Raw genomic sequence first — 12,986 nt, 5'->3', positions numbered from 1 at the left:
TAATCATGTCCTACCATTTTTTAGAATATTCATACCAGTTAATAGTAACTCATCAATATTAATCCCATTCTTATATACCTAGTTTAAATAAGCATAGATAAGACTTAGGAATCAAATGGACAAGTTTTGTCATCAATGCCTCTCTTTTGTCTAATCCCCCTCATTTTTTGTGTTGTTCACTATTTTCCCGCAAAGTTCCTGTGAATCCTTGCATTATTAGGTTGTAGGTCCACCCTGGTATAAAAACAACCACGGAGCCCTCTGGATTTCTGAATGCCCAAATCAACACCCTTAATTTGATTTTTTCAAACACAACATCATTAAGAACGCCTCATGTTTCTAACGATGCAATTTGGAGATCCCTCTTCATTACAGGGAAAATATCTGACATTAAGGTAATGTGAGTTTCATCCACTATAATATTGCCTCTTCTTTCCCTCTATACTTATGAATTTAACATAGAAGTTTGGGTCAGTTTAATTTTAATGAATGTTTAAAGTTTTTTGACAGGTATTTTATCTTCTGGTTGTATGTTAGTTTGTTTATTTAAGCACATACGTTATAAAACGATAAATAAAAAATAATAAGTTCGGCGAAGCAAATACTTCTTGTCATTTTAGAAAAACTGAATTAGGCCATTCCTGTTCCTACAAGTTCAATTACTACATCAGTGTGTTTAATTACTATTTCCTTCTATAAATCAGCAATAATGTTTGAGGAAACACGATTTAGTTTTTTTATCTGAGTATACCACCATTACGCTTATTTGCGTATTAATAAAGGCAAAGTTATTATTTTTTACATTTATATTTATTATATTTTACGTTATATCTGAAGTAAGTGCACTAGAGTTCATTAAACTAATTATTATCAGCAATACTTGTCTTCCTGAGAAGAAAAATTATATTTTTCATTATTCCTCTGTTTTCACAGATTATCATGCAATCAATGTATAAACTGTTAGTAACCGAAGTTTTTGACATGTAACGAAATAATTTGACCATCAAATTTCGTTCCTACCATATTTATATAGTTTTTTATAAGTAATTTATTTCCTTTATGTATTAATTTTCTAACATTAAACAAATAAACAATTATAATTTTATACTAATTATGTATTTAATCTTATTATACATAACGATATCATCATTTTATGTCCTTAGGAGGTGAACATATTTTTCCATAATGTGGTGTAAATAAACAAACTATAACTTTTTCTTTGTTGTATTTGTCTTTTTTATAGTAATAATTTACCATTAATTTACAGCGTATCTGTATTTAAAGCATTGCGTTATAAGGAAGTATTTTTCTCGAAACAAACATTTTTTATAAGATGAGGTATTACAAATCATACTCCAAATACTTGAAATTGCTACGAGAAATGCATAATTAGAGCGTTCCGTCTACGTCTCATAACGCTGATTCCTACAAGCACTGACCCCTGTCATCAAATGACCCTTTCATGGAGGTACCAGTCTATTCACTATAATGGTTTTTATGACGTCATGACCTAGACTTTTGCATATAACTGAGATGAGGAAAGAATAATCAACACAGACATAGCCATCATTTTAGTAAGCTAAGCTCAACTTTTAGGTTTAATATTTAAGAAAAAGGAGTTATTTCGTAAGATATTTCATACTATTTATAAATACCAAATAATCCTAGTGGCATATTAAATAAAAGTAATATTTTTGAACTTAAGTTAATAGTTTAATAACCACAAACTATCATACACTAGCAGATACACACGGCTTCGTAAACGATACACATCTCTGAGAAGCCTACTTTTGTCTAATACAACTAATTTAGGTTTCATAAAAGTTGCTGCTCCTGCCGTTCTCAGGCATTATAGATATAAGTTACTAGAAGTTACCTGTAGCTTCAGGCACCAATTTCTACTAAAGACCTGGACATTATGGGCATGACCTCTATATGGAGTCCTCTTTTATAGTTATAGAGTCCCTTTTAAATTATATTCTAAACAATCTGGAGTTAGGTGGTAATCACTAAACAAAATATTCCCTCTCCACAAAGAGCAGTGTTTTAGAGCCCTCCAGTCTGAGACTAAAATTGTTTTAAGTACTGCTAAATAACTCTAATTTTTTTCTATATTGCATGATAAATGATATTAATACCAATAAAAATATTTTAAGCTAACGTGGAGGAATTCTAAAGTCAAAGCTATTAGGTTATCAGTTAATTTATTCACAATATAATGATTAGTGGGGTCTATGTTATTTTGAAACGGAAGTTTATTTTTGAAGAGCAAACTAAGAAAACCCAGATATTAAACACACTTATTATAAAAAACAATGATTTTATATATATACCAGATTCCAGGTCAGGAAAATATAGATTCCAAGGACTTCACATGGTTTGAAAATGTAAATATATCAATCACCCAAATTTCGAACACCTCCAAAGGTCAGTGCCCAGATATTAGAAAATACATTCAAAGTTTCCATAATTCTAGGCGATCAAATATTGAAAGTTTGAAATTGTTCATATCTGGGGAAATTCCATAATCTGGGAAATGCTCTATAGCATTTCGGTCTATACCGAAAGTTAAAGGCCGAAGACCCCCATCATAGCTTTGAAGAAAATGCAGGATTTAATGGCTAGATTTATCAGAGGTTGGGATAAGAAGTGTTACAAATTATTAGTAATTAGCAGACAACAATTTGGCAACAACAAGCAAATATGAGATCCTCCTCCATATTTTCTAAGCTATCGGTTTTTATAGTTATAGAGTCCATATTAATACTATTATGATTGATTTATAGGACAGGTTAAGTTATTTGCCCTCTATGGTTTCTCTGTCTTCGAGTGTATTCTTACCAACTGAATATTTCAATTTTCTCAACCTTCTGCTCATTATTTTTTTTTCTCAAACACTAAGTATTCTAACTTTTTAATTAAATATTCAAGGTCATACTAAAACAACCTTTAATAGGATGCTCTATCACTATCTCCGAGATAGTACTTATCATGAATGTTTCGAGTACCTTCAAACTGGCGAAACATATCCAAAAACTCCGGCCATTTCCACTTCTCCACTAGACCAATGGTAATTGGCTGTACAATTATTGTAGTGTTCATTCCCCAGGTTCCTTTGGATATTCGCAGTCCTTATAGAAAATCCGTATATCTAAAACTTTACCTACATTGGATGAAATTGCAGTCACAACGCCGTTCAGGGATAAATGGTCTCGTCGTTGCCACGAGCCATCAAAAATAGCGGTAACATATCTGATTTTTTTTTCTTCTAAACTCTGTGCTTCTACAATCATGATGGAGTCCCCACACTCTCTCTCTTGGCATGCACTACATTTTGTACCGTTTTAATGATAGAGGGCTTGGCAGGCTCATCTTAGTTTTGGCAGCAGCTTTTCATTTTCCAATACAGCAGTACGCGCTATCTATTTCGCATTAGATTGCGATAATAATTTTTAAATCACGGTATCTATGAGTTAATTTAAAATTGCCCAAAATGGGGAGTTATTATTCTGATTGTAGACTTTGAGATGTTTCGATAATATTGGCGGAGCATAGTGAAGCCTATCACTCGGGTCTCTAAATATTTTAATCTGCATATATGTATATGTCTATCTATCCATCTGTCCACATGTAATCTAGGAAACAAACATGTACAGTTTGCTTGAAGCTTAATTTTAAGATAAGGAACATCTAGTTCGATGATGATAGCTGCCACTCAATGGAAATTCGCTGAGCGTTAGGGATAATGATTATATTGGTTTTTTGGGTAACCATGATTGCAACGAGAAAATTAAAGAATGAAGGAATTTGTAAGCATACTGAGATTATTATGTTACATTTGCACATGTAACATAATAATACATGTACACTAATCTATTGAGCTATATAGACAAATTTTTCAATCTTATGATGTTTTAATATTAGAAAACACGATGTCCGCTTCGTTGGTCATAACCGAGAACATAATAATAATTTCCCTTTAATATAGAGTCTCATCCACAATAATCTTAATTCGTTGGGTTTAGTAACAGAGATATAAACTTAAACTCAAACTTCAGCTATATTTTATATCATTGTTTTATGTTGTCAAGTTTTCTATAAAATATGAGGATTTAAATCCAACAATTTACTTGGTAGTTCATGATTAGATATATGAAAACCTCATAGCTTGTGATTATTGGGTCTCATGAGAAATAGAGGGAAGTTATGGTAATATTACGCACAAATCCTATTATATATGTTTCCTTCTCACTACAGTTATCAAAAGTTATTTTAACGTATATTTATCACCTATATGATCATATGTTATCTGCCGATTCATAAATAATCAAGATATCTTTTTACCATCAATAAGCTCTTTCTAAAATTTAGATTCACTTACTGCAATTAATTAAACAAATTTAAATACCACCGACAACCTGATTTGAAAATTCGAAAATTTATCCCAAAACACTAAACGGCTAAAATTGGAATATCTGTTTCAAAAATTTAAGGAATTGTGTCGAGGGTTAAAAATATTCGCTGGATTAAAAAGTACAATATAATTTTATAGACAGAGTATTTCTCTATAGTAAGGTAAAGCAGTTTCTGCTATACAATATGTAATTATGTAAATAGTCCAAAATATGATCTATATTGGATATGTAAGTTTAAATAATGTAGAATATTTTATATTATATAATGACCATGAAATGTGTTGAACAAATTTACAGGTATTTGCAGGTGGATAAACCTTGTGCGAGGGTTTTATTTTTTATTTTTGTCAGTCAATGACAACCTTAAACAGAAGAAAAGAACAATACTGCAATCTACTCTTATAAGTAGAATAAAACAAGACTAATAAACTAGAAGGGTTATTGGTTTTTACAGAAAACGAGTAATAACTATTAGTAATTATACAGGCTTTGTGCTATTGGTCGGCATTTACTTGTTGCGTAGCGTACTGTGACCCAGCTCCAAGGAGGCGAGGTATTTGAGAGATTTGGGGCAGAGATTTGTACACAGGCTCTCTCACGCTGTCCAGATGCTCAACTACCGTTCTCGATCATTCTGCGCACAGCTACAGAAGGACCTGTTACAGAGCTGTTACCCACAACATATATCAGAACATCTACGTCTTGCCTCTGGGATTGATGCTTTACTCTAAACAAATTAGTCTGCTTTAATAATAGGACAACTTTTCCAAAACTACTAATCTCTATTAATAACAAATATGATTGACATAACCTTATTTAATTAGAGTAGATCAGAATTTAGATGATATATATCATTGAATAAGCGTTCTCATGTTATTGATAATTACATATTATCAAAGTAGTAGGATGATACATTTTACGACACCTACTTAACCACAAAACACATTCAAGGAGTGTAGAATCTTGGAGCATTGGAAAAAAAAGGTTTATCGTACTATCACTAGTATAAACAAATTCAACATTTTCCAATATATAATTTTTATTCTTAATTATAATTATAATTCTAATAAAAATTATATATTGGAAAATGTTGAATTTGTTTATACTAGTGATAGTACGATAAAACATTCAAGGAGCATTAAAAAGAGGAGGGGAAGATACACATCATTACAAATGTTGCGTTTAGCCCCACTTCACCTTCCACTTAGTCCAGTGCCTGAAATCAGACACCGTCATAGATAAACTCCTATAATCTGGCGTCCACACCCATCTCAAGAGATCCAAAGAAGTCGTCGACCGAAGTGGACTACAGATTCAAGAGTGAAGTCTATAACAGTATCAAATGTCTAACGCTCCACTAGCCGGAAGGTGAATTGGAGTAAACTCAACATTCGCATTGAATCAACCATTTCCACTATACCTACGTTATATGTCTGTATGATCACTTATGTCCACTACTATGAAAGCATATAGAAAGTCTATTTATGATATGTACGTTTGGCGTATTAAATAGTTTAAAGAGAATATCACAAAGAGAATATCGCAGCTTTCGCAAAAGAAACCGTCTTTTTATGCTTTAGTGGAGAAAATATTAATATAAATTTAACACTCTTTTTAGTTTGTATGTACTTAAATTTCAATTGATAATCGACAAGTTGAAATAATCGTAAATAATATCAAGCATTTGATATGTGTATAAACCAGAAAATGATATTCAGCAAATATGTTCAATAATAACACATAAAGTAAAGAGGTTTATTTTTAGTGATAACAAGTATAAGGCAGGCTTAATACAACAAATATTATTTCAAAACAATTTATTCTTTAAATTCTTACAAAATATTCGCCTAAACCAAATCCCATGGAGTGACATGTACCGTAATCGTACTCAGTGTTCCGTACAGAAATGAAGTCTATAGGCCAGTTCTTTTTTTTAGATAATGTGTGGGTAGACAGGTAGATAGACATACTGGCAGACGGACAAAAATTACATTTTTACCCCACATAATTGGTTTCGCTAACGTTCAGCCACTAATAACATCAAAGTGTTTGAAGTTAAGATTGGTCCCAAGAAGCTAAAATCAAGATAGTCACCATCACAGCCGGCCCTTGTGTTGTATTGAGCGTAGACTGTGTCGGACAGAAAGCGACATTGATGCGGTTGACAGTGACTGCTCGAGTGTGGTGAGTGTGTCGGGGAAATGGACCGTGACTACTTGCCACTTCCCCGGCTACTGGCAATCTCTTGGACAAGGAGATCGTCTTAATCTATTTTGGACATTGAATGTTTCCTTAAAATGCACACGAAATGGTTGAGATTCCAGTGTTTTGTACATATTTATACATATCGTAATGACCACATTAAAGCAAGTGAATCTAAAAAAAAAGAATGAGTGTAATATATTTTACAAATAGCATTTCAATAAGTATTTAAGTAATAGCCTTTGGTAGATATAATGAACTAACTTCTAATCGTTGAATATATAAAGACCGGTGGGTTGGAATTGAGTGGAGGAGCAGTTGAACAGGTTTGCAGTGAGCACCTATGCTAATATTAACGTGAATCTAGCACTCCATTACTTGATAATTCTTGAGACTTTAGTAACTGTGCGTATTATTTATATGCGTAGCTCGTATATCACGTACACCAAGGGTATATTTTAACTAACCTCTATTAGCATATGTTTATTTAAGTAAAAATAATATGGAATAATGTTTGACTGATACGTCACAATTGTAGTTTTAGTTTTTGTATGGATTGATACGATGATGCATACTCATTTGTTGCAGAATATAAATGGTATTTAGACCTCTTGTTAAAATTTAAAATTAAATTGTCCATATTACTCTTTGTTACAAACTCACGCAATTTGTTTGTGCGCTCTGCCATAGCATCATGTATTATCATGGCGGAAAAAATATTCTCATTAAGTCAGGTATGCTGCTTCGTGGCTGTGGAAAAACACAAGTAAACTCAAAAGGGATATAATTAAAAAATTAAAATCGTACAGCATTAGTCCTCCTTATGAGAGCTGTCAATGGTAAATTTAAGAGTCCGCAAACGAAGCAAGAACAAATATAAAAAAAACATTGTATGGTAAATATGAAAGTGATTTTCAAGGTTTATGAAATAAAATTTACACATAAATTACCAAACATTTTGATATAAAATAAAATTTTAGTATAAAGTTATTTAGAGACAATTTTTAAATCATAGATACAAATTTGGCTGCAATGTTCTTCTTAGAAATTTCAAAATGTAAATTATCGTTATATTTTCACAAATTAAGTTATATTTAAAATTAGAAACAATGACACGCTATGTAATCTAATGCCACTTCCACACAATTAATTACTGTAATTGTAAATATCTCTTTTTTATTGATAAACTCATCTCTCTCTCCTTTCATCCATATTTGTCCACTCATGTGCTATATAAATGAGACCTCAATGATACAGTTTTAATACAATTATAAAGAAACGTTATGTATGATATTAAACAAATTCAATATATAATTAAATAGTTGATTTCGTAAACGTTCAAAACATCTCACATTCTACGCCAAGAGAAAACACGCCATAGAGACCAGGTGTCTTAATGTACAAAAAGGCTCCTAACAAAATATAATATGGAATAAAATTCAGTTTGAAGGAATCTGAAGAGTCCCAGCAAGAATAAAGAAACTTATGGGAGAAGTAGAGCAGCCATACTCAGGTTCTTATACCACATAAAATAAAGTAGGTAAATAATTATAATCTGTAAATCTTGGAACACTAAAACTACATCAGGTCCGTGGGTTAATGCATTTACACTCCATGATATTCCCTTACAGGTTTATTAACAAAATATAACTGCAAACAATTTTAGTTCAAGGACTCCTTAGTATTAGGAAATTAGCAAACAAAAATACTTAGTTTCTAAATAAATGTGGGGATTTATATGTTCAGAAAACCCAAATGGTTTTAGAGACGAAGGCAATAGGTGGTCTAAATGAATAAATGAAGACAGCTGAGCTAATTATGATTGTATCAGAAGAGTTTATCTATCCCAGAGTGACCATTGCCCAACTCGCCCAGAAGCGAAGAGTCATCCCAATTTCGTCTGCCTACACGCCCTGTTTAACAAAGGATTCTTTCCTCAGCGGCGGCTGGCAAAGTAACAATCAATAAATAAATCGCACCTTGCTCAACGGTTTCTACCGCCAGGTGCTTCTGAATTAATTGGAAGGCGTCGAGTGATTGAGGAAGTGGTCACATAACGCTCTGTATTGCAGAGGGCCTAGTTTCCAGGCGAGCGGCTCAACGGTGGTTTTACGAAATCTGCCGGGGAGGGGAATGTATATGTTCCAACTATATATATAGATCTCGGCCCACTCCCCTTTATCAGTACACTCTGTGAATAATCATGAACACTTTCGTAAGTACTAGCACTAATACATAATTTCTTTAAACAAAATGTAAAGGAATCCAGTGCAATATACTTTTAGAACATCTTCGGTCATAATGTAGAATCGAAAAATACTTATGTTTAAATAAATTTTACTTAGTATTATAATTAAGTACTATATTAAGAGGGAGATTAATTACAATGCTTTCTATGTCGATTGATTTCCATGGAAGTTTATTATTCGTTTCAATGATTGAATATTTCTCAAAATTATAAATTAACCCAATTGATTGTAGCGCTAATCAAAGACTGTTGTAGGCCATATAATGTTACTTAAAAATTTCTCAACTCGAGTATAAAAATAAAAATTAAATTATATCAAACTTACAACTAAGAGTCGTAACACTCCAAAATATCCTATACATTATAAAATTATATATAAAGCTCAGCCGTAAAAGATATATAGTTGTCTTTAAGGTATAATCCGTTCTCTATAAGCTTAATTTTGTTTTTGTTTATTATTACTTTCATATACGCGTTTATCAACAACTTCTCCACATTTTAATGAGCAGGTATTGTGCAGCTCTTTTAATTTGTATTACTATCCAAATATACAGATTTGTTAGTAATTAAGTTGTAATATATAGATAAAAAGTAATCAAGTTGTCAATACAATAATACGAAAATAATAATAAATCAAGAAAATAATAAAATGTATATAGTATGGATTACTTTCGAGATAAACAAGTATCTATATTACCGCTAATCTTTTATAGCTGCTTTATATGTAACTGTGATTACTGATTATGACTTTGGCATAAACTGGAATCTAATGTATAACCTATCATAAAACCACTCTTTGCGGCTCGTTATAAATCCTCAAGGTTGGCTGGCGTCTGTCTGGAGCTATTGCATTTCAATTTACTATTGCATTAAGTAATAGGATGCTAAACTATAATATAATACTCTTTCAGGAAAAGCTGGATCGATATTTTGCGAATCAAAGTTCAATCATATGAAACTGAATTCCAATGAACTGCAAAATTCTACTAATTGTGAGTGTGAATGTAAATGTTCTATTGGGAAGTTGAAAGATTGATTGAATATTGCTGGTTAAATGCAACTTTCAACTGTTAGGATATGCAGGTTTTCTTCCTTTACCCACTATTTTGAGAAACTGCTTGTGTTCTAAATATGTGTTTCAATATCAATCGTGCTTTACTTGCTCAAATTACTCAATTTTTATATCAACAACTATGCGTCAAAAATGCTTTACATTATTTTTACCCATTCGCCTCTGATATAGTTAACCATCTTATATTCTTGTATGGTCTCTCCAGGCTGTAGTCATCTTTGGGCTGGCAGCCCTATCTAGCTCTTTGGCGGCCCCAGGAGGACTGTACCAGGGTTACCACGGTCCCCAGGCGATTCCCCATGTTCTCCCATCTGGTCATCTAGCCGACACGCACGAAGTCGCGGCAGCCAAGGCTGAACACTTTCGCCGCCGTCAGTAAAGCGGGAGCTCTAGGTGGATATGCTGGGGGTTACAGCCATGGAGGCCATGGGGGCGCAGCCTACAGCGGAGCTGCCGATCACAGCAGTCATGGCGACTTCAGGTGAGAGATGCGTTTGGAACTTTCAAATATGAAAGCAATATTCTTACAATCATTTCGTAAGTTCTTCATAACCAAGAAAATTTGTGAAGGAGGAGAGATATTTGTCAAGCATAGCCCACTGATATTTCTCTTACCAATCTACCCTATGGTTTCTATAATTGGAAGTGGGTATTTTTTAATGAAGTAAACATTAAAGTAAAGTATAAAAGTAGTATAAAAGTAAGTAAAAATAAATCCACCATAAACACGAACCTGTCATTCAAACGTATCAAGCCGTTATCACATTTATAGCTGATTATCAATAAGTTATTTCTGTTTAGAATAATTTATTTCCTGAAAAGCCATGCCTGTTAAGCGTTGCATGTTTTGCTTTATAAACCACTTAATGAATTATTTAATGATTTCCTGTTAAAACGCTATTTGAAATAAACATTTCCTACCGTTTTGATTTTATGTAAAACGGTCAGACAGTTCTATACATAATTAACTTTACTAATTAATCCTACGCACGATTACATTTAATGCAGTAAATGACTGAACTAGCGGAGCTGTAACCGGTGCCGGCATCAATAAATAAAGTAATATTTTATTTATTCTCATGGCAAAAAAACATATAATTTCGTTGGAATTTCCTTTTCCTCCAGTCCATCCAGGTGATTTCTTTGTATTTTCAAAACCATACATTAAATTTTATCTTCAGTTTCAGGATACTGAAGAAGTTGCCCTGTACTGTTAGACGATGTTTTTTATTTAATTACAAAATGATTATGTTAATACAAATTCGCCAATAATACTTTTTTACATTTAATTACATTATGATTTTCTAAATATTTGTAAGGATCCACCTAAAATTGAAAAGTTAATGATCGTATATGAGTCGGAGTGAAAAGAGTCTGCTCCTTTTAAACTAACATTTCCCTCATCCAGTTCCAATATATAGTTTAAGCATATTAATATTTAGCTAATAAAACAGTCTAAATACATATATAGTTTAAGCATATTAATATTTAGCTAATAAAACAGTCTAAATACAATGGTCTTTAGTTTTGTCAATGAGGCTCTCTACATTATACTTGTACAACCGTTTACCAATTTTCTATTCTCTCTTAGTAGCAATTGAAACATAGACACACTGCTCTCCAAGGCAGTTATAAATTAATTTAATAATTGTAAACAAGTTAATATTGCTAAAAATAGTACTGTAACTTTGTCTAATAAGTAATTTAACAAAATTTAAAAATGCCAAGAAACAAATAATATAATTGGTTTGCTTCCTTTCTATTACGAAAGAAATCAGGAACATTATCATTCATTTTATCATTTTTATATCATTTTATCATTCATCATGTAGATCATTTTATATTGTTTGCTTTTATAAGTGCCTCAATTATTTGTAACATCACGTCCGTATCGCAACATTATATAACATATTAAAGGTAAATAGATCAAACTGAAATAGATAGTTTTTCTAGTAGACGTAAAAAAAGGTAATTTTACAGATTAAATTATTGTATCAAGAATTGTTATTCTTAAAAATAAACTAAGGAGTCATTAGTTCTTTGAGACTATTATTATGTTAAATAAAAATAGGTATTAATACAACTCCTTTAGGTTTTTATCAACGTCTTAGTAATTTTATGCAGAATAAAGATTGACACGAACATTAATATTAACTATTTCAAAATCCTTTTGAATGATTTCCAGGTACCACGGACCCATCGCCATTCCTCATGTCCTGCATGATGGACACATCGCTGACACTCATGAGGTGGCCGCTGCTAAGGCCGAGCACTTTGCCGCCGTGGCCAAGGCCCAGGCCCATGCTGGCCACGGAGACCATGGAGACTACCACGGAGATGACGGCAGATACGCTGGAGGCTACGACTCCCACTCCGGGTTCTCTGGAGCGTACCATGGGGGTTCCGGATATGTCGGGGCTTACCACGGTCCTCTGGCCAAACCTGTGGTGCTGCCCAGTGGGTACCTCGCCGACACCCACGACGTTGCCGCTGCTAGAGGTCATCACTACCAAGCTCTAGCTCAAGCTCACCATCACTCCTCAGGGGACGAACACTACCATCATTAACAAATTGTAATGTTACTGAAGTCATGTACATATTTATACCACCAACGTAAAAATAAATTTTTATAAGAAAATTCTGTATTTTTGTACCTCGCTTAATATATTTTATTCGTATTATGAGGAAGCGACAACATTCAAAGGTTTTATTTAGATCCTGTAAATGAATTATTTATTGTTTGAATCATTTGATTAATGATCAACTATATAGTCCTACGGTAATTAATAAATAGAAACCATAGTCATATTAGTACTAGATCGGTACTATCATTATGATAAGTTTTCTTCAGCGTCAAAAATCATACTGAAGTTACCGTTTTAAGAGACTGTAAATGGTTTGATGAAGCTAATTTTTCAGTTTCTTACATGTCTGACAATTCGCCTTTGCAGTTAGTTTAGTTATAAGTATAACTAAACTCATGACACCATGTATTTCTTCTCTTTTTTTGAGAATAATGTTATCTGAGAAAAAATAATACTTTTGTTTG

General features: G+C 32.6%; 1 protein-coding gene across 1 annotated transcript; it reads left to right on the top strand.

Annotated features, from left to right (window-relative positions):
• The first annotated feature begins 7,321 nt into the window (after positions 1–7,321).
• Positions 7,322–12,504, top strand: LOC124361078 (cuticle protein 5-like). The gene is made up of 3 exons (XM_046815112.1): positions 7,322–7,351; positions 10,143–10,312; positions 12,123–12,504. The coding sequence occupies exons 1-3, from the start codon at positions 7,322–7,324 to the stop codon at positions 12,502–12,504; spliced, it is 582 nt and encodes a 193-aa protein (XP_046671068.1).
• The last annotated feature ends 482 nt before the right edge of the window (positions 12,505–12,986 follow it).

The sequence above is a fragment of the Homalodisca vitripennis genome, chromosome 4 (genome assembly GCF_021130785.1).
Source record: "Homalodisca vitripennis isolate AUS2020 chromosome 4, UT_GWSS_2.1, whole genome shotgun sequence".
Classification (NCBI taxonomy): Eukaryota; Metazoa; Arthropoda; class Insecta; order Hemiptera; family Cicadellidae; genus Homalodisca; species Homalodisca vitripennis.
Note: the sequence above shows the minus strand (reverse complement) of the source record. Positions and strands in the feature narration are given on the sequence as shown.